General features: G+C 36.4%; 1 protein-coding gene across 7 annotated transcripts in view; it reads left to right on the top strand.

The window, feature by feature from the left end:
• Nucleotides 1-23,883, top strand: part of VPS8 (VPS8 subunit of CORVET complex) — a 280,256-nt gene that overhangs the window by 135,529 nt on the left and 120,844 nt on the right. For all 7 annotated transcript variants that reach the window (XM_057545206.1, XM_057545205.1, XM_057545207.1 and 4 more), the window contains exons 31-35: nucleotides 3,066-3,148; nucleotides 3,881-3,965; nucleotides 4,847-4,945; nucleotides 12,638-12,727; nucleotides 18,214-18,260. In XM_057545206.1, coding sequence (XP_057401189.1) covers nucleotides 3,066-3,148; nucleotides 3,881-3,965; nucleotides 4,847-4,945; nucleotides 12,638-12,727; nucleotides 18,214-18,260 — 404 coding nt within the window. The remainder of the gene's footprint in view (nucleotides 1-3,065; nucleotides 3,149-3,880; nucleotides 3,966-4,846; nucleotides 4,946-12,637; nucleotides 12,728-18,213; nucleotides 18,261-23,883) is intronic.

Here is a 23,883-nt window from a genome sequence, read left to right on the forward strand (position 1 = left end):
GCTTTGAGAGCTATGCTGATTTTTTATGGTAATATATGCCAGGCCAGAGGTTGAGACTCAGATAAAGAATATAGGATCACAACAGCGAACCTTTCTCTGCACAGCTGTGGCCCTGTGACTGCTGCAGACTGTCTTAGGGAAGAGAACAGCTGCTAAAATTTTGATTGTCTCTTAAATTATACTGAATACAAATAGTAATGTGGATCCCTCATTTTGCCCCTGTTTCTCTATTGGCAGGAAAAGTGAAACATGTTATGCATGGTGTTGCTATATAAAATGATAAAAACTTCTTATGTAAATTACTAAATAAAACAAAAATAAAAACCAAACCTAGGGGCTTCCCTGGTGGCGCAGTGGTTGAGAATCTACCTGCCAATGCAGGGGACACGGGTTCGAGCCCTGGTCTGGGAGGATCCCACATGCCGCGGAGCAACTAGGCCCGTGAGCCACAATTACTGAGCCTGCGCGTCTGGAGCCTGTGCTCCGCAACAAGAGAGGCCGTGATAATGAGAGGCCCGCGCACCGCGATGAAGAGTGACCCCCACTTGCCGCAACTAGAGAAAGCCCTCGCACAGAAACGAAGACCCAACATAGCCATAAATAAATAAATAAAAAATTTTAAAACTAAAAAAAAAACAAACCAACAACCTACTTTAAAAAAAAACAAAAAATCCAAAACAAACAAAAAAAACCAAACCTAAATGTAAAAGCCAAACCTTTAAAAGTAATCATAATGTAGTAATCTATTATTGGGAATCCCCTTTGGGATTATCTGGGTTTTTTTCCCCAACTCATTTTAGAAAATAGAAAGAAAACTGATGAAGTAAATTGCTCAAGGTCATAAATGAGATTAGAACTCAATTCCTTCCCTTCTAATCCAGCACTCTTTCTCTTGTACTGTTTGTCATATATCAAAATTTGTTTATGCAATATATTTGAATATTTTCCAGTGGTATGCTGATAAAAGTTTAACAACTGGTTAGCACTAATATGAACGTTGGTTGATGTTTTCATTTATTAAAGTGAATAAGATGAAAGTGCAACAGTGAAAGCATGTCAGAGCTTCATTCATCAGTGTTGTGACTTCTTTGCTGAATCGGATAACTGTTTTTGAATACTGGAAAATAATTCCTTAATTTTTTTGTGCTATTTATAGTGTAATGTCTCTGACATGCACACTTTTAAGTTTGACTATCTTATTAACATTATCTCCATCACTTTCTTAACCAGAAATTGGCACGCTTTTTCTGTAATGGACCAGAGAGTAAATATTTTAGGCCTTATGGGTCACATATAGTCTCTGTCACATATTCTTCTTTGTTTGTTTGTTTTATAACCCTTTGAAAATGTAACAAGCCCTGATTTACAGCATTTGCCGGTTTCCATGGTGTAAGTATTCCCACCATGGCTGACTTCAGTCTACCAGCATGATGTCACCCAGCACATGGAATTGGGGAGAGATGCACCATACCACACACTTATGTAATATTTCCAGCATACAGATACGGCTACAGTAACTAACCTTGAGAGCATACACAGTAAAATGTAGTAAAATAATTAGGAAGTGGTGAGTGTGGGTATTGATTACCTTCACTTTTAATTTAATTTATTTAATTGTAGGTTTATATAATTTGATTTTTAACAATGCTTGTATTTAACCACTGGCTTACAAAATTCCTGAAAAGTTAACAGTCAGTTTCAGCTCAGTAAGTTGGTTCAGACTGGCTCCAGCAATGGCAGTTGATTATGTTATTCCAAACTGAGGCTTCTAGCAGGTGGGTTCACGCTATCATTGCTCTATATAGCAGTACATTATAATACTCAAAATGGATTAAATTAGAGTTCTGAAGTGTAAAGGTAGGATAGGTTTTATTTCTCTTCTGTCTTTTAAAAAAAATTTGACTTGAAAGTAATCAATTTCCTGTGTTAGAAAAATACTTTGTTAAATGGTTTCCTGGAGTTCTGAGAAAGGGCCTGTTACTCTGGATCTTGAACTTAAATATAGGAGAGAGCTTTCTCATATTGCTCTAATGACTATGTAGTGATTCTATTATATTTGAGGTTTATTTTAAAATATTGATATCTCAACATCCTGGTCACCTTTTTTTATTCAGCTACTTAGTGTGGTAAAGATTAATTATATGAACCCCAGCATTTTTCTTTGTTTTTTTATTGTGGTCAAATATATAAACACAATACGATTTGTCATTTTAAGCATTTTAAGTGTACAGTTCTCATTAAATGTAATATCACTGTTGTGCAATCATCACCACCATCTGTCTCCAGAACTTTATAGTCCCAAACTGAAACTCTGTACCCATTAAACAGTAAGTCCTCGTTATCCCTCCCCAGCACCCTGGCAACTATTAAACTTTCTGTCTCTGTGAATTTGACTACTTTAGGTGCCTTGTATAAGTGGAATTATACATTATGTGCCCTTTTGTGACTTATTTCACTTAGCATAATGTTTTTAAGGTTTATCGATGTGTGGCATGTGTCAGAATTTCATTCCTTTTTAAGGATGAATAATATTCCATTATATGTATATACCATATTTTGTTCATCCATTTATCCATTGATTGACATTAGGGTTGTTTCCACCTTTTAGCTCTTGTGAATAATGCTATACTGTGAGAAACCCCAAGTTTCGTTAGAAAAATTAACACGTGAACATGGATATTACCTGTGGGCAACAGATTTTAAAGAACCATAAGTCATAAAGGCACCAGACAAAAATTCACTTATTGAAAGAATACATATGGACGTTTTTAGCTTAGTGGAGGGTCAATTAGATATTCTAATAAGGCTTTGTTTGCAAACACTTTTGCATTCCTTCCATGTTTGAAAATAGAGCTGTTTATCTGTTTTTAAGACTTAAATACAATATGATCAACATTATAATGGCAGTCTAATCCCTTGTATACATGAAAGCCAAACTGAAACATCAGCACATAATAAGACAAAAGCAAAAAAGGTATGGTTTCTGTGGCTGAATGGACACTTAAAGAGCTAATAAATAAAAGTAGATTCCAAAGTGTTTTTACTCATTTATTTTAAATGTTCAGGTCCTTTTAGAATTGCTGCAGGCTGGAGGCATAGTTCAATTTGAAGAGAGTCGGCTCATCCGTATGGCAGAAAAGGCAGAATTGTAAGTTGCTTGAAGCCATGTATTAGTTCCCATAGAACTATTAAATTATATTTCTCTAACTTGAAGCCCAGTTTATTTATGCATTGCCATTTTTTTAAGAAAAGTTATGCATGTAACAACAAAAAAAACCTGGGTGCAAAAGTTTCTGCCTTTCAAGTCTAGAAATTAGTTAGATGTGCAGAAATTAATAGCAAGTAAATTTGAAGTGCTTGTACATTTTAGTGTGAAAATGAAATAGCAGCCTTATGATTTATTATTGTAGTTTTTTTTTACTTAAAATTTCCATGGTATTTCATAGATTTTTGACAGTTATCCTATATATATAATAAACAATGCAGAATTTAACGTGGCAAATAAGATGCAATATGTTAGCACTACTATTTAGTTTGTTGAATATTTCATTTGACATATTTAATTCTGAATAGGGAAATTTCATATAATTGATTATATTGATATGTAATATATTAACTATTTTTTATGTGACGCATTGTTGCTTTAACATTTATTTTGTACCCAGCTTTGAAATTTCTTATAAACGTAGTATTCAGCAGCATCTTAAACATATATTTAGAGGAATGGCAGGTACTATAACTTCATTTAACAATAGAAACCACATCTACTATTTTCATTTTCCTTAATACTAACCTCTATGCCTGAGCAAATGTCTTGAAACAATAAGCTAATAACCACCTGCCTGTTTGGTACACTGAAGTTTTTCCTTTTATGTTCTAGCTATCAAATTTGTGAATTTATGTATGAACGAGAACACCAATATGACAAAATTATTGATTGCTACTTACGTGACCCCCTAAGAGAGGTGAGTTAAGAGATAGCTTTACCCTTTTTTCTTACTCAGTCCCCCTCCTCCCCTTATCAAGAAGAAATAACTATTCAGTAGGTGTAACTATTCAGTAGAAATATTTGGACATATGTTTGCTGATTTAAAGTTTTGTTCATTATTCAGCAGGGTTTCACTGAGTGCCTGCTATTAGCCAAGTATATACTGATAATTAAAACAGATATATAGTTCCTGTAATTTTATAACTTATAGTTTAGTGATGGAGATGGACAGTAAGAAAACCAAATATTTAGTTACAAATTGTGATGAGCGCTAGAGAAACTGGGTGCAACATGAGAGGATAATGGGGAAACTGACTTATACAGAGCAGCCAGGGAAGGAATCTCAGATAAAATGACTTAAAAACTGAGTTTTGGAATTTGAGAAGAAGTCAGTCAAGCCAAGAGCCAATAGAAAAATGTTGCAGGATCAGGAACAGTATGTGCAAAGATCTTGAGGTGGGAAAATTTTTTGGCTTGTTCAAGGAACTGAATAGAGATCGTATAAATGAAGCTCAGATCATTGTAAGTGGAGCATAACGGGTGAGGGCAAAAGTGATTTGAGATGAAATTGGGAATGTGGACAGAGACCACCAAAGCAAAAGAATGATATTCGCTGTTAGATTAATGAAATTGAGACTAACATTAATTGGAACAGATTTGCAACTTCTAAGAATCTACCCTAAACTTTAAACAATTACTCTTTCTCTTTTAAGTCAGTCGTCCATCAGTTAATTATCTCCAAATGGTTTTCCATCTCCAAATAACAGATATTTACCAAGATTGGTACAGTTAGTAGATAGTGACTAAATATTGCTTGAGTGAATGAATGAATGAATTATATTGTCTTGTGCTTTTCAGGAAGAAGTCTTTAACTACATTCACAATATCTTATCCATTCCTGGACACAGTGCAGAGGAGAAGCAGTCTGTATGGCAGAAGGCAATGGATCATATTGAGGTACTGATTCAACAGAATTTTTAAAACTTTCCCATTTGTATGGATATCTCCCAAATTAAGTTTTTCTAACTAAGCAGTTGGAGGTATTATATTATTAAATTGATTTGCTCAAGGATTAACATCTTTTTCAGATAATTTATTCTACCTCACATTTGTATTTGTAAAACCCATGTCATATACAATTTATTATATCATGACTTCTGAAAATAACTCATGTTCAATCAGCTAGTTGACAAACTGGAATTTTAGTAGGTTTTTACAGTGTTCTTAGAAATTCTGAAAGTACTACTTTTTCTCTACTACATGACGGAACCATTCCCCCTAGTCACCTGATGGAATTTTAGAAACATTACTGCAATGAGTTGTTCTCTCTGATGTATTTCCCTTCCTTATGTAAGAGGATGATGATTCTGATTTTGTTTATGCATGCTGTTTTACAAGAATGCAAGAGTTGACTTTGAAACTAAAAGTTCTTTTTTAAAAACTTGCTTATAGATGCCTAAGTGGAGAGACGAATATGTGTGTGATGAACATGTGATCAGAATGCATTCTAAAAAGAGGCCCAAAAATCACTCCTCACTTTAGTTTCTTTAGGTTCACAAATATAATATTCCTCAGAAACCAACAGAGCTAGAGATTTGTTTTAATCTGTTCTGTATTATGGGTCACTAATTTTTATTTTTTCTCACACACACACACTGTATTTTATTTTTACAAGAGATAAATAGACTGACATCAAGCATTGTACATGGATGACCACAACAAAAGCAACAATGATTGCAATTACCAAACACGAAACACACTCATCCTATGTCATAATATTGACATTCAGTCCAGTAATCCTCCACTGTAGCAGCTCCTTTACTTTGCAGTGAACATTGATTTGTATATTCTTTGCCTCTGAGTCCTTGTGGGATTTTTTTATTTTTTATTTTATTTTATTTTTTATTTATTTTTTTTCACACACACACACACACACACACTGTATTTTATTTTTACAAGAGATAAATAGACTGACACCAAGCATTGTACATGGATGACCACAACAAAAGCAACAATGATTGCAATTACCAAACATGAAACACACTCATACTGTCATAATATTGACATTCAGTCCAGTAATCCTCCACTGTAACAGCTCCTTTACTTTGCAGTGAAAATTGATTTATATATTCTTTGCCTCTGAGTCCTTGTGGGATTTTTTTTTTTTAATTCAGACAGAAAGTCACAAAAATTATACTCATCCTCATCAGTTCACTCAGTCCCATGTAATTAATTTTTTTTTTCATCTTGATCTTTTGTTAGCACTTTTATGAGTTCATCAGTTTTTCATTAGAGTTCTGAAAATGCTTATTCATTCAGTTCAGCAGTACAGTCAGTTACCAGAAACCTGTACTGTCAGAGTCTTTTCCATGAATTTCTTGAAGTTGAAACCCTTTTATAGGAACATATTTGCAAAAGCATCAGAGTACACCCAGAACTGTCTGTAAATGACAAAAGACTTAAAAATGACCACGGTTAAAGATTTGATGGAAGTTCATAATAATGCAGTTGACAAGAAAATTAGTTATTTCTGAGATATGCATTTTAAAGTAATAACTAGGATTATGACTTATAACATTATACCAGAACATATAAGATATTTAGAAATTTCACGTAATGTCTGAAACATTTATATTAACATATTTCCATACAAATAACCCAATGAAAGTCTAGTATTAGTTGTTTTGTTTGTTTTTTTATACTGCAGGTTCTTATTAGTCATCAATTTTATACACATCAGTGTATACATGTCAATCCCAATCGCCCAATTCAGTAGTGACCCTGAATTGGGTCACTAATTATTGAAAAAAAGTAGTAATGAAGGATGTTGAGGTAATTCTAGTTTTGGAAATAACATTTATATCTACAGAGTTTCTCTCCTCCTCCTTGTAGCAAGGATCAGGTAACTTCTGGTGATGGGTTTAGAGATGTAGTGAAAGATATGATTATGCAACATGTTTAAAAATTTTTTTACATATGAAAAATAATAAGAGCTCTGAAACTTTGAGAAAGCATTGCATGTAGTGTGAATACTTTTAGTTCCTGATAATTGTAACATTTAGAAAGATCAGAAATGTGAACAGCATCTTATGTAAAACATCTGGTGTGAAAGGTGGTACAGTCAGTGGGCTGAAGTAATTTCCACACTTTCATCTATTGGATTGAGAACATATATATGTTATTTATTTAGTCTTATCGTATTCCTGCTAACAATAAGATCAGTATATCTTGGTGAAAGAACCCAAGAAAACCTTCTTCTACTTTGAATTATATTTGAATTATATCTTTTTTTCCTCTAATCATTTTGTATTCTTTTTCCTTTCATCATCCCCTTTAAGTCTCCATAGTTACATTATGCCTCATTGTTCATTTCACTTCATCTGCATTATGCAGTGGTTTGAGCACATGGACTCCAGACATCCAGAAATGAAGCTGTGTCTCTCCACATAATGTGAAACATGATGAATTAATCAATGAACAAACAAATTATTCAGCAGAAAACTCATACTGGAGAAGCAAGAAGTATTGTTGCTGCACAGCAATTATTTCTGCTATTTTTCCCACATCTGCACATTTTTTCACCTTGAACTTTTTAACACTTCTTAAGGCCACATTAGAAATCTATAGACTCTTTTGAAGGACTTGTGTGGCTTTGGTAATGTAAATAAAATCAACATTAAATACGTAGGGGGAAAGTCCTCATAATAAAGTTTTCAGACAGTCTACATAGTATACAGATTAGTGGTTCCTAACACTTTGGGGGTTATAGACCTCTTTTGAGAATCTAGTGAAAGATTTGGACCTGTGCCTCATAGTATTGTGCATGTGCTCAGACGCATAATTTTGTTTGCTATTTCAGGGGTCCACAGACTCCCTAAAAGCCATTCTTAGATTGGGTCTGTAGATTTCAGGTAAAGAATCTCTGGTAAAGATGGTTTTTCCAATATGGACAACACACGTTTCATGAGATTTTTAAAAATATTTTTGATTTTAAAATATAAAAAAAGAAACTAAAAAGTGCATAAAAGTACAGTTTAATAAAAAATTAAGAAGCCAGCATCCCAGAAATAGAGTTATTTCCAGTGTCCCAGGCTATTCCCATGTATCCTTTGCTTATCACAATTCACTGCCTTACTAATATATTCATTATCCTCGTTCTTCTGATAATTTATTGCACTTTTATATATTGTTATTGCACCTGCCTGCACCCCTAAAAATATGTATTTTTGTTTTGCCTGTTTCTGAACTTTATATAAATGAAGTTATACTCTGTATTTTCTTTTTCTCAATATTTTGAGAAATTTATACATTTTGTTTGTAGCTAGTTCATTTTTATTACTGTATAGTGTTAAATTTTACAAGTATATCACAGTCTATCCATTCTACTGTTAATGGACATTTCAGTTGTTTCTAGTTTTTGACTATTAAAAGTAGTCCATCCAGGATCATTCTTACACATGCATCTTGAACACAGCTACCACATGCATTTCTCTAGAACAGTGGTTCTCAATTTGATCCCTGGTACAGCATTACAGCATCAGCTGAGAACTTGATAGAAATGCAGTTTAAGTCTTCACCTCAGACCTACTGAATCAGAAACTCTGGGGGCAGGGCCCAGCAGTATATTTTAACAAGCCCTCCTGGTGATTTTGATGCATGTTAACATTTGATAATCTCTGTTCTAGGGTCTGTAGTTGCCAGTTAACTGGGATAAATATATTAAACTTAAGCAGATGCCAGCATTGTGTGAGATTTTCCATTGACTCTATATTCTTGCTTGAGTTTAAAATTTTGTCTATCTAGTGGATGAATAATGATATTTCATTATGTTTTAAATTTACATATCCTTAATTACTAATGGGATTGATAGATTCGTATTTATTGGCCGTTTAAATTTCCTTTCTGTGATGTCCCTGTTCAAGTCTTTTGCCCATTTTTCTGTTAGAATGTATCTTGTACTCACTGATGTAGGAGTTCTTTATGTATCCTGGATGTTAGTCTTTTTTTCAGTGATACATGTTGCAAATATCTTCTACTCTGTGGCTTTTTTTCTGTGGTCCTTTTTAAGAAAAGTTTTGTTTTTTTTTAAGTAGTCAAAATAATCAATTTTTTCCTTCGGTACTGAAGAAGTCCTATATTATTGTCTAAAAGCTTTCTTGTTTTTTGTTTCATCTATAAATCTTAGATCCACCTGAAAGCACTTTTGTATATGATTTGAGGTGGGGATCCAATTAATTTTTTAACATATGTATGCCCAGTTCTCCAGCAACAGTTTTTTTCCTTTTATTCCTCCTTTGTAAAAATTGAAGTATAGTTGATTTACAGTGTTTCAGGTGTACAGCAAAGTGATTCAGTTATACATATATATATATTTTTTCTTTTTCAGATTCTTTTCCATTATAGGTTATTACAAGATATTTTAATATATTTGAATATATAAACTATATTTGAATATAGTTCCCTATGCTATATAGTAGGTCCTTGTTATTTATCTTATATATAGTAGTATATATCTGTTTGTCCAAAATCCCTAATTTATCCCTCCCCCCTTCCATAAGTTTCTTTTCTATATATGTGTGTTTGTTTCCTGTGTATGTATGTGAGTCTATTTCTGTTTTGTAAATAAGTTCCTTTGTATTTTTTTTTAGATACCACATACAAGTGATATCATATGATATTTGTCTTTCTCTGTCTGACTTACTTCACTTAGTATGATAATCTCTAGGTGTCCATCCATGTTGCTGCAAATGGCATTATTTCATTCTTTTATATGGCTGAGTAATATTCCACTATATATATATACCACATCTTCTTTATCCATTCATCTGTCTGTGGACGTTTAGGTTGCTTCCATGTCTTGACTATTGTAAATAGTGCTGCTATGAACATTGGGGTGCATGTATCTTTTTGAATTAGAGTTTTCATTTTTTCTGGGTATATGCTTAGGCATGGGATTGCTGGATCATATGGTAGTTCTATTTTTAGTTTTTTGAGGAACCTCCATACTGTTTTCCGTAATGGCTGCACCAATTTACATTCCCACCAATAGTGTAGGAGGTTCATTTTTCTCCACACCGTCTCCAGCATTTACTATTTGTAGACTTTTTGGTGATTGCCATTCTGATCTGTGTGAGGTGATACCTCACTGTGGTTTTGATTTGCATTTTTCTAATAATTAGCCATGTTGAACATCTTTTCATATGCCTGCTGGCCATCTGTATGTCTTCTGTGGAGAAATGTCTATTTAGGTCTCCTGCCCATTTTTCAATTGTGTTGTGTGTTTTTTTTTTTTATATTGAGCTGTATGAGCTGTTTGGAAATCAATCCCTTTTTGGTTATGTCATTTGCAAATATTTTCTCCCATTCTGTAGGTTGTCTTTTCGTTTTGTTTATGGTTTCCTTTGCTGTGCAAAAGTCTGTAAGTTTGATTAGGTCCAATTTGTTTATTTTTGCTTTTGTTTCCATTACTCTACGAGATAGCTCCAAAAAAATATTGCTATGATTTATGTCAAAGAGTGTTCTGCCTATGTTTTCCTATAGGAGTTTTATATAGTATCTGGTCTTACAGATAGGTCTTAGGTCTTTAATCCATTTTTAGTTTATTTTGTATATGGTGTTAGAGAATGGTCTATGTTCATTCTTTTACATGTAGCTGTCCAGTTTTCCCAGCACCAATTATTGAAGAGACTGTCTTTTCTCCATTGCATATTCTTCCCTCCTTGGTTGTAGATTAATTGACCACAAGTGCGTGGGTTTATTTCTGGGCTTTCTGTCCTGTTCCATTGATCTGTGTGCTAGCAACAATTATTTTAAAAGCTCAGCAGTGCTACCTTATCATAAGTATATCAAGGATCTCTGTGTTTTGTCTCTTTTTCTGGGCCCTCTTCTGTTTGATTGGTCTTTGTCTCTACATGTACCACACTACTTGAAATATTGTGGTTTTATAATAAGTCTTCATGTTTTTAAGAGAATTGGCTGTTTACTTCCAAATTCATTTTAGAATCAGCCTGTCAAGTTCCACCAAAAAAAGTTTCTAACCTTATGATTCTGACAAGGATTACATTGAATCTTTCAATCATTTTTAATTTAATTGACATCTTTACATTGTGAGTCTTCCACCTTATGACCATAGGGTGTAACCGTTTATTGAATAACTTTCTATGAAGTTTTATAATTTCTTCTGTAGAGACTTTTCATCCACTGTTAGATTTACTGTCACAACTTCATATATTTTAGCATAACAGTGCTATTGTTAATAATATTTTTATTTATTTATTTATTTAAATTTATTTTATTTATTTATTTTTGGCTGCATTCGGTCTTCGTTGCTGCACGCGGGCTTTCTCTAGTTGCGGCGAGCGGGGGCTACTCTCTCGTTGCAGTGCGTGGGCTTCTCGTTGCGGTGGCTTCTCTTGTTGCGGAGCATGGCCTCTAGGTGTGTGGGCTTCAATAGTTGTAGCATGCGGGCTCACTAGTTGTGGCTCGCAGGCTCTAGAGCACAGGCTCAGTAGTTGTGGTGCACGGGCTTAGCTGTTCCGCGGCATGTGGGATCTTCTCGGACCAGGGCTCAAACCCGTGTCCCCTGCATTAGCAGACAGACTCTCAACCACTGCGCCACCAGGGAAGCCCTTGTTTTCTATTTCTTAAGTCAGTTTATTAAATTATATTTTTCTAGGAATTTATCCATTTTGACTAAATATTTAAATACTCGACATAAATTAATTCATAATAGTTTCTTATCTTTTTAATGTCTGAGGATCAGTAGTAATATCCCCCTTTTCATATGTGATATTGATTAGTTGTGCCTTCTCTGTTTTGAGATGTATTGTATAAAAGTAGTTTAAACTACAGTAACTTGTGTCAGCTAAGTATTATTAATCTGAACATACTAACACAAAATTATTAGATACATATCACGAATGTTGCCATCACAATAACTTGTCTTATTTTTATTTGACAATATAATATGTTGATCTATAGCTGGTCTTGGCATTTTAGCCATGGAACATGCAGTTGAAAAGGTAGAATAGGGTCACAGAAACCAAGAAGAGAGTTTCAAGAAGAAAAGGAAAGCCAGTAGTGTCTAGGAAAGTTCAGGAGAGGGCAGGTTGGAAGTCTTAGATTTGACAGAAATAGGTCTTATTAACAGTGGTCAACCTCTTAGTCTCATTTAAGACTTATGACCTGAAGTTGATTTCTTAAGACACCTCTGGTTTCAAAATCTACCAGGCATCAGAGGTAAAGTTTTAGGATTCTTAGCTAGAGAAATTGCAACTATGTTCTTTTTTTTTCCATTTCTTTAAGTTATTACTTTAAGCTCAAGGGTAAATTCACTGGCAGAGAATTTGGGAAGCTTTTGTTCCTTCCATTCATCCTGTAGATATCATGGCCTAAATCCAGAATTTTAGTGCTTTCATTTTCTAAGAATTCTGAATTACCTTTCATATCAAAATCTGATTTTTTACATGACAGTTTTCTAATTTTACTCATTTGCAATATGTCTTTAAATTTTGGCCCTATATTGAGGTTTCCTGAAATGCAGTGTAGAAGCTCATGAAAATATTGAGGTAGGTGATCATACTTCACGTCTGTGGAAATTCTATTTAACTTTAACATTGAAGATTATTTTATATTTTTCTTTCATTACAGGAGCTTGTGTCCCTGAAGCCCTGTAAAGCTGCAGAGCTGGTTGCTACTCACTTTTCTGAACAGATTGAAACAGTCATTAAAAAACTTCAGGTAAACTTCACAAAATATACTGGGAAGAAACGTCTAGTGGAGAGACAATTATTGGATATCCACCTAAGAACTTCTGACTGTAGTAATTTCTTCAGTTGATAGTTGCCTTTTAATAGCAGTTTCTACACATTGTGTGTGTGTGTGTGTGTGTGTGTATTTGGAAGCAATTGTGTGATAATCTCAATCTGGAAATGAGGGAGTTCATCTTTGTGCATAACAAATATTAACATCACAGAAATATTTTTGGAAATACAACCTGTAGTTACCTAGAAATCATAATCCACAGAAGGTCCACCCCCATCCCCACCTCTCCATATCTTTCGCTATAGTGACTGCAACCATATTCTCTTCAGGGTTCATGTTATTTATTCAGACTTTTGTCATCCTCCTACTGGGTTAATGCTGACTATTTTTTAAAATTTATTTTATTGTATTTTTATTTATTTATTTATTTTTGGCTGCGTTGGGTCTTCATTGCTGTGAGCGGGCTTTCTCTAGTTGCAGTGAGTGGGGGCTACTCTTCATTGCGGTGCGCGGGCTTCTCATTGCGATGGCTTCTCTTGTTGCAGAGCATGGGCTCTAGGTGCGTGGACTTCGGTAGCTGTGGCGCGTGGGCTTCAGTAGCTGTGGCATGTGGGCTCAGTAGTTGTGGCACATGGGCTTAGTTGCTCTGGGGCATGTGGGATCTTCCCAGACCAAGGTTCGAACCCGTGTCCCCTGCATTGGCAGGTGGATTCTTAACCACTGAACCACCATGGAAGTCCCAATGCTGACTGTTTAGAATTTTTCTTGGAAAATCTTGGCTAGAATACAGGTATATTAATGCTGAATATTGAGATGCTCAGTTTGAAGTACTATTTAATGGACCTAGTATTTCACTTGTCACTACTGTGGCAGTGCTGGTAGTGAGTTTTGCTTATTATCGTTATGGCCACAAGTGATAGAGATAGGGAATAGGACAATGACAGGCACATGTAGCACAACCCAGAGTCCTCAAGTAGCAGTAATAGTAGTAGGGGTTAGGTATGCAAGAAGGAAACCAAAGCAGTGAGTGGGAGGCAGCTGACATGAGAGACAAAGCTGCGGAATTCATTCATTTACACACTACCGTGGCGCCACTCTGTGCCCCACAGTATGGTAGGCTCTGGGGGGCACAAATAAGAATACAGTCTTTTTCTTAATTTTTCCTGTGGAACAGAGAAGCACTCATATAACCACAGCACAGTGTTATAAGCTCTACACCAGACATATGTAAAAAAGTGCTGTAGGAATAAGAGGAGAGAGTGACAGACTGTGTGAGAGAAGCAGACAAGAGTTCCCAGACATGCCTGCACTGGGTCTTGAATAATTGGTATCAGTCTTCTAGGCAGAGAATTGGGAAGGGCATTCTAGATAAAGGGTTCTGGGTATGCAAAGACTTGATGAAGTCTTGAAGCAACATGCATATTCAGAGGATGATGTGGTAAAGACGATGGTGGAAGAAGCATTAGACTAAGCTGTAAAAGGTATATTGGAGGGAAGGAGTTAAAAGTATAGAGACTGGGAAATAGACTTTTGGGGCTGATATTGAACAATCTTATATGTAATGCTAAGAAATTATGCTATATCTTCTGTGTGCTGGAGAATTACTGAAGTTTTTTAAGCAAAGGAATTATACCGTTAGATTCATTTTATAGAAAATTAATTCTGTAGTATGGAGAATGGACTGGCAAAGTGAGCAGATGGAGGAGGGAACAGTTAGACCAGTTGGAAGGCAAAAGGTCTTAGCAAAAAACAGTGAGGACAGGATGAAAGCAGTGGCAGTGGAGAGGACAGGTCCAAGATACGTTTGTGAAATAAAATGTATAGGGCTTGGAAATTAGTTGAATGTGATGGGTGGAGTTAAAAATGACTCCCAGATGTAGGGTTGGTTGTCCAGCATGATGAGGTCCATTAAATCAAGATAAGGACTCATCCATTAATTCAATAAATATTTATGTACCTGCTGTGGGCCAAAACCACATTGATAAAAGTGCTAAGGATACAAAAACATATACAGTTGACCCTCGAACAATGCGGAGGTTAGGGGTGCCAACCCCAGTGCAGTCGAAAATCCATGTATAACTTTTGACTTAACCAAAAACTTAACTGCTAATAGCCTGCTGTTGGCTGGAAGCCTTACCAATAACAGAAACAGTCGATTAACACATGCTTTGTATGTTGTATGTATTATATACTGTATTCTTAGAATAAGTGAGTCAGAGAAAAGAAAATATTATTAAAATCATAAGGAAGAGAAAAAACATTTACAGTACTGAACTAAACTAATCAATACTGTACATTTATGTCATCTTTTCATAAGATGAATCATCCATCTGTCAGTACCCATATCAATATTGTCTTAAACAAAGTACTGTTATACATATTACTAACACTAGACATCAAAAATGAAAACATGTGAAAAAGAAATTTGTATTTAATTACAGGTATAACAATTCATACATTGATAATGAAAAAGCAAATGATTGCTCTATGGTAGTCTAGTGTAATCGATATGATTGCTTCACAGTAGCCTAACGTATACACTAATGCGTGAATTGTTATAAAATTTTTATAGCATATAGTATTACAGTCATATTCATGATACAGTATTGGAAACATTGTTACTTTTTTTTAAAAACACATGTGATGGTCGGTTGACATGCAGTTTCTCCAATTACTAGAGAGGGGGAGAGAGGGAGGCATATTTTATATTTATTATCACTCATCTTATGCCTATGTAAGGATAGACTAGTATCTACGTATATTTTATGCATTCATGACATACCTAACTTTTTCTTAATTTTTTCACTATTGCTGGGCTATGTGGTTAGCCTGCAGGTTTTTTCAAATTGTTGCAAATCTTCCAAATTTTTTCCAATATATTTATTGAAAAAAATTCATGTGTAAGTCAGCCCACTCAGTTCAAATCTGTGCTCTTCAGGGGTCAGCTGTAAATGTATCCCTGTGCTCAAGAAGGCAGATAAGCCAAAAGATAATTGTAGAGTGGTTTGACTTGAGTGATGCTAGAGGACTTGCCCAGGGTCCTGAGGAAGAGCACGGAGGGTCATCCAGTCCATTCTGGTGGGGGGGGTACACTTCTGCTGAAACTACTCCCAACCCACAGAGCATCTCCCCCCTTTAAAAGTCAGCAATTTTGATGAATCTTCTTGTCTGTAGTGATGTTATTGTCATTTAAAATGTAAGATTATCAGACTTCCCTGGTGGTCCAGTGGTTAAGACTTCTCGCTCCCAATGCAGGGGGGCCCAGGTTCAACCCCTGGTCAGAGAGCTAGATCCCGCATGCCGCAACTAAGAGCCCTCATGCTGCAACTAAAGATCCCGCATGTGGCAATGAAGATCCTGCGTGCTACAGCTAAGACCTGGCACAGCCAAATAAATAAATAAATATTAAAAAACAAAACAAAACTAGATCTACATTTTTTAAAAAAAGTGTAAGATTATCCATTGCAGCATTTTCTTTTTCCTACAGGCTTTAAAATATTTAGAGGCAGAGAGGCTAGGTAAATGAATATAATGTCATTCATTAGACAAATATATAAAATATATATATATATTATATATATAAAATTTATATATATATATATAAAATACATATATATATATTATATATATATAAAATGATTTACACACAAAAAAAAGGTGGCTCTTGACCATGGACTGTTTGTGGAGTCTTACACATTCCTTTTTTTTTTTTTTTTAAGTATTTATTTATTTATTTATGGCTGTGTTGGGTCTTCGTTTCTGTGCGAGGGCTTTCTCTAGTTGCGGCAAGCGGGGGCCACTCTTCATCGCGGTGCGCGGGCCTCTCACTATCGCGGCCTCCCTTGTTGCGGAGCACAGGCTCCGGACGCGCAGGCTCAGTAATTGTGGCTCATGGGCCCAGCTGCTCCGCGGCACGTGGGATCTTCCCAGATCAGGGATAGAACCCGTGTCCCCTGCATTGGCAGGCAGACTCTCACCCACTGCGCCACCAGGGAAGCCCCTTACACATTCCTTTTAAAGAAATGAAGTATTTTTTTATTGCAGCGCTTTATTGATTGTATAAGAATCCCACACAAATTTTATAAATTACCTTTCACTTTTGATGGCAAGAAATATGCCTCCGACCAATTATTTTCAGAATTCTTGAAATGAAAAATAAGCCAGAATATTAAGGTATAACCAGAAGGAAAGCCATGTATAATAAAACAAAGTGATAGGCCAGGGAAAAGATAGAAAGTCAAAGACTGATAATATATTTAAAATGTTATATTCGAAATGACATTAATCCTTTTTGGTTTTGAGATCCCCTGCTTTTTATAGGTGAAGTTAGAATGTATCAAAAAATAAAGAAAAAAGGAAAATGAAACTATAATAATTTTTGCTTAGTTTTCTTAAGAACTTAGAAACATTATTAATATTCATATAGTATTCTAAGATTTATCTCACTTAATTCTCACCTCTATCCTGTGCAGGAGGAAGAGAAGATATTGCTGTTCTCTTTTTCACATAAGTAAACCGAATGGCTTACGACAGTCAGTGACTTAAGACACAAAGTCACATAGCTAAAAAGTGGAAGAAACAGAAGCCAGACTTTTTGCATATTAGTTGCTAATCTGTTTGCCATTTCTTCTGTAGTTGATTATATTGGGGAGTTAATGAGCTTTTTTGGTACTGGTTGTTGTTTGGGCCTCAACCTCCCACCCCACCTAGATTAACTGTCTCACAGTTGGCTGTTGTCACAAGGAGGACCAGGTGAGGCAGTGTGTACCCGTCATTGTAGCCAGAGCAGTTCAGAGCATCTGCCATTCCAAGGGTCTTCATGCTGGGAACTGTTAAGGGATTTGTCTCAATAGAGGACCTTTTTTTTTTTTTTTTTTTTTTTTGGCAGTGGTGGGGGGCCAATAACCAAGGTGTTTGTATTTCTTCTACTCTCAAAATTGAGTATGTGACAGTGATTAGAATTACTGAGAGGAAATGACCTCCAAATGATTCTTTAGAATTCCTTAGATCTGTACAGAGGGCATAATGGAAGTAATCATATGCGTGTGTGCTTTTTTTTTTAATTTTTATTATTTATTAATTTATTTAAATATTTATGGCTGTGTTGGGTCTCCGTTTCCGTGCGAGGGCTCTCTCCAGTTGCGGCAAGCGGGGGCCACTCCTCATCGCGGTGCGCGGGCCTCTCACTATCGCGGCCTCTCGTTGTGGAGCACAGGCTCCAGAAGCGCAGGCTCAGTAATTGTGGCCCACGGGCCCAGTGGCTCCGCGGCACGTGGGATACTCCCAGACCAGGGCTCGAACCCGTGTCCCCTGCACCGGCAGGCAGACTCCCAACCACTGCACCACCAGGGAAGCCCCTGTGTGTGCTTTTTAAAGGGATATTCTAGAGTTCTTTACCATGGCATAGTCTGAAGAATTTGTTTTAATATTTAATTGTATTTTTTTATTGTTTTTCTCTTCAGAACCAGGTTTTGCTTTTCAAATTTTTGAGGAGTCTTCTTGACCCAAGGTATGTTAATAAAATTTAGTTTTTCATAATACATAGATGAGAAATCAAAGGAAATAAATTGAGTTGAAGAAACTGGCTCATGATATCCAAATAGTATAGTCAGCTCTTGATTTTTAATATTAGCAGGAGTAATAGTTACAGAGATTATTCTAAATACATGATTGGAAAATTGATTACATCTTGAAGCAATACTTTTGTTTCCATTTGCACATGAGCATACATGATGAGTTGTCATCAATGTAAAGAAAATAAAGAAGGTGTACCATGAGGACCTGTTTCAGGAAGAATTTGATGACCATCTAGCTTCCCCTGCCTCTGGTAGCATCTCTCCTTCTGATTCCTTATTCCATGCTGTAGATTGATACCTTTACTTTTCAAAGTAAACACCTAGTTCCCAGCCCACCTCTAAATGTATTACCTTTTAAACTTTCATTTGAAGTGTTTAGTTTTAAATAACTTTCCTGGAGGTGTGAGAAGGAAAGTGTAAATGTTTTTTTAAGTGCTGCTGTAGTACTCATCAAATAAAAACTAACCCAAGGAGATGATGAAATTAGTAATGGATTTGTAAGCAAAGTAGCTCCCTATGTGAGATCTTAACATCTTCCTGTGACAACGTGGAGTACACTGGGAGCTGAGTGTGGTATTTAACATCCTCTAAGACAGTCACTCTTAACCAGAATTGTGTGTCAGAATAACCTAAGAAACTTTAAAAAATATAGTTGCCTGGCCCCAATCCCACAGAATCATTGTGATGTACATCTAGAGTTAAGCATCACTGGCCTAAATGTAATATTCCAGGATGACATAGCTTTCACATCAGACATACACATTTTTAAGTTACATTATAATGTGCACTAGCCATTGAAAACAGTCATATACTTACTTTAGAGATTATAATATTATAAAAATAGAAAGTTTTGGTTATTCTAGTATTCTGTGCTATTTTTAAATACCAAAATACCAGGAGTTTTGTAGATTGTAATAATTTTTTGAAATTTCAGTCATTTAAACCTTAAGCAGGCTACACTTCATTTAAATTCACAGTCATACAGATGTGCGTATGCAGATGTTGAGAAGAGCAGTCTGACTACATACCCTCCTGAACTTCAGTTCAGTACCTTTTCAAAGTATCTGTGTTTTAATTCCCTGTTCTCAGAAATTACTGAGGCTAGACATCTTTTTTTATTTTTATGAATCATTTGTACTTCCCTCAGATCCAGTTTGGGCCCTAGTCTACCCCTAGAATTAACTAGGAGATACCTTAGAATTAGGGTTAGGGGTAAGAGGGAAGGAAGAGAGCTGGGAGAAGGATGGGGGAGCTGGGGGTGGAGCTGAGAGAAGGGGGAGGGGGCTGAGGAGGACTGAGCTAGGTGGAAGAGGAAGGCGGGCCCAGCCCTTTCTCTGGAGCCCCTGTACCTTTTTTCCCATAGCAAAATTCCTTCTGTTCCTCTTTCGCTTCCTCCAGTGTCAGATCCATTCTCTTAGGACCTGACTCCTCTTCCCCTAGGATAATTTATTTTAACCAAGTCCTTGTTCTCCATCCATCCTACCTGGAGAGACTCAGGCTGGAAGGACAGAGAAGCTCAGCTTTGAACTCGGCCTTTTCTCACATGTAACAAAGTACAGAAGACAATGGTGACCAAATCTTAATTTTTTTAATTAAGAAAAAGTATTAGGTAATATAAATATCAATATAGTCATTTGCTCTGATATTGAATTTAGTTAAACTTCACAGTAATAAAAATGGCGAATCACAAGAGTATCAGAGGTCTTCCATGGAAAGTCTTGCTCTGTTATTACCTATACCTAGATTGTAAATATGTTATTAGGTAAGATCTTTTAGAGGTACTATGAAAGTTGTTTTGTTCACTAGCGATCCACAAATAATTTTACATTTACTCGGTATATTTTATCTCCCTAAACTAACTCCAACCCCGGATAATTAACTCTAAGTTAACTTGTCACCTATTATTCCTTTCTGTCATATCAGTTCAGCTGCAAGGCCCTCTCTCACCTACTTCAGAGAGAGGCAGTGCACCCACAGTCCTTACTCTTCCCTCTCCCCCAAAAGCAATACGACCTGGAATGTCCTCACCTTTGACAACAGCTAAATTGCCAGCTCTACTTTAGCCTAGAGAAATGAAGCGTTGACAGAGATTCTCCCCTTGACCAAACTTCAGTCAGGCTCCTCTGAGCCCTCTGCTCCGCTAGGTCTGACCTTGGGCTTCCATCTCTGTTTTTGTAGAGTCTATTTTTAGCAAGAATCCTGCTAAGTCAGTTTAGCTAGAATCCTCACCCTCAATATGTGATCACTCTTGATATCTGTCCAAATTTCTCACACCGCCCCCTCCCCCACCCAGGTAATATGTGATCATCCTGGCCTGCCTTCAACAAGAATTCTGTTAGGTCAGTTTATCAAAGAATTGTCCTACCCTCCTAGTAACTCTCCATCCATTGACTGCCCCACTTCCACCCCATGGCTATAAATCTCTACTTTTCCTTGTTGTATTTGAGTTGAGCCCAGTCTCTCTCCTTTACTGCAGTACCCCATTGTAGTGTTCCCTGTGCCTATCATGAGAGTCCGAATAAATTCTGCTTTACTGTTTTAACAAGCGTCATGGATAATTTTTTCTTTAACAGAACCTTGAATTAACAAGACAGATAACTTTAGCTCCACCTTTAAAAAGAGCATTCTTTCAAATTGATCCACCATATCCAGGATGTCAGAAATCTAGTAGTGTTCTGCCTTGAGAGTCCCAGTCCAGAAGCCATCATATTGGATTGGCCAAAAAGTTCGTTCGGGTTTTTCCTTAAGACGTTATGGAAAAACCCTAACTAACTTTTTGGCCAACCCAATACTTTATCCTCTTATTTTATGTCTTATATAGGAGGCAGGCGTCAGTTAAGATTATGCTGTAAATTTATTTTAAATTTGATGTTTGGCATTTCAATACAATCATTTTTATATAAACAGTATTTTAAATGATAGTGTCCCAGACTAACCCATAAAAGCCTGTTTGACCCACAATGTAAATAAATAATACCAGTGAGGGGAGGGAAAAATTTTTTTTTCTTTTACCCTTCTGTGTCCTAGACAGATTAAGAAGAGAAAAGCATACAAATTTATTGAGTGTTTTACATGACACGGGAGCCTTCATAAGGACATGAAGACCTGAGGGAGCACTTAAAGCTGAGCGTTTTGTGCTAGGTTTGATGAAGGGTAGAAAGTCATAGGCAAATGTGATAGGACTGAAGGATATGAGCTAAGGGTGATAAACTGGGGGAAACTTAGCAAGATGTGTTTGTTTGGATTCCTCTCAGTGTCCCTCCATCTTCAGAGATGAGGATGCTCCTTTCCTCCAGGAAGAGAGAGAGTACCTTTCATAAGATGGTCTTAGGATCTGCTTCACAGGAGAAGGGGAAGGGCAGAGAGTCCTTCCTGCACCTGACATTTCTCAAATTCCTTGAGCTTAAAATATTCAATATGCCAACATACCGTATTTTGGGGAAGCGTGTCCTGAGCCCCATCACTAATAATACGTACATTGAATTCTGGATTGAGGGGGAGAGCAAGGTTAAGAAGGTTGAGTTCAGAGGAAGTAAGGAGGAGGTGCTTCTTGAGCCGGCCTTAGACAAAGTTTCTTTTTTTTTTTTTTTTTTAAAGGAATGCCTTTTTTTAAAAAAAATATTTATTTATTTATTTTATTATTTTTAACTGTGTTGGGTCTTCGTTTCTGTGCAAGGGCTTTCTCTAGTTGCAGCAAGCGGGGGCCACTCTTCATCGCGGTGCGTGGGCCTCTCACTATCACGGCCTCTGTTGTTGCGGAGCACAAGCTCCAGACGCACAGGCTCAGTAGTTGTGGCTCACGGGCCCAGTTGCTCCGCGGCATGTGGGATCTTCCCAGACCAGAGCTCGAACCCGCGTCCCCTGCATTGGCAGGCAGACTCTCAACCACTGCGCCACCAGGGAAGCCCCAAAGTTTTGAATTATAGAAAGTTTGTCTTTGATGCCCTTTGAACTCTGCCTCCTTCCACTCTGTCCTCTTCTTTCAGGGGTTGCAGGGTGCACACACTTCTTTAAGCTCTACACTTTATAAGCACACTCGGATATATAGTATTGTTCCTGGGTAGATTTTTAAAATCCAAAATTGCCTTCTTCTATGCCCCAATCAAAACAATCACAACTAATTGCTAATTGCTTGTCAATGTGACACTTTTACAAAGAGAGTGTACAATTAACATATGAATACAATGAAGTATACACAATGATGAAAAAACCCTTTTCCAATACCAGTTGACCTCAAGGGTAAGAAGAAAACAGGTTGTGTGGACTAGATTACATTAGTCTCTGAATGATTTCCCATCACACTTTAGCCTTTGTAAATGAGTATGCTTGTTAACTAATCTCAAGTAAAGGATTAGAGTCTTTCCAGGTACTGGGGAAACTAGGAGTATAGAAAAAGGTATTTAGGGACAAAAGAATATCAAGAATAGGTAGACTGGTTCTGCCTAGCAGTTTTCCCTGGCAGACAACTTCAGACTATTTTTGCCTTTGATTCTTCCCTTTCTGTTCTTCTTAAGCAATAGGATTTTTTTTTTTTAACTTCCAGGTTTTTCCTTTCATGAAGCTCCTATAGCAACATTCTAGAGAGTAGAGAAAATGAAAGAAAGTTATTTTGAGATGGTGACTGCTTGTATATATGTGTCATAGCAGAATATTGCTTTTTTTGCTCTTGCCCCAAAAACCTGAGTTAGTAGGATCCTCATTCCTGTTTGTGTGTGTGTGTGGGGGGGTATAGTTTATGCACATTTGATTTAACATTTATATGTATTTATTGAGTTGTTTCTAAAGGAGTGACTTATTTTGTCAACAGCATTTTTTAGGAAACTAATAATCTAGTTGAATTCTCATGTGTATTTCTCTGTTTTCTTTATCCAATTTCTTTAAGTTACCTTTGCTCTGTAAATAATGCCCTCGGTAGAATTAATTGACCTACAAAGATATTGGTGGCATTTGTATGTAGAAAGATTAGATAGTTTTGAAGGGAGGGAGGTTAATCCTCCAGAAACAAATTATTTGCCTGAATTGAGGCCAACAGCCTGGGAGAAAGGGTTTGCATCCTCTTCCAATTCCCTTCTTTGGGACAGCTGCTACATAAAGCCCTACCCCACGCCCACTCCCTGTGTGCATTCCTGCTGGCCAAGATTTCTCACAGGAGTTCTCCTGATATACTTACATCCAGATGCAGGTCCTTTGTGGGGTGGGGATGCTTGAAGGATAATACAGAAGGACACTGATGGTTTCTGTGGGGCTATGAGCTTCATAAGGAATAAAGAGAATGTGCAAGTGTATTTATAGTCACAGTATTTTCCTCAGTACAGTTTTCTTGGTAATGTCGATTTAGCCTTTGTTAGCAATGTCCTGGAGGCCTCTGAAATATGTGGTATGATTTTCTTGTAGGAAAAAAACACATAAAACGTTGTACTGTATTTCTAAGTCTTTAATCAAAATAAAGTAAAAATTGAACATTGCTAAGGAAATGAATATCTTTGCCAAGGAGCAAAACATAGATTATGGAAATGGTTATACATTGGATTTAAATTGAATCTGTCACTGTTTCTG

This window comes from Balaenoptera acutorostrata, chromosome 4 (assembly GCF_949987535.1).
Source record: "Balaenoptera acutorostrata chromosome 4, mBalAcu1.1, whole genome shotgun sequence".
Lineage (NCBI taxonomy): Eukaryota > Metazoa > Chordata > Mammalia > Artiodactyla > Balaenopteridae > Balaenoptera > Balaenoptera acutorostrata.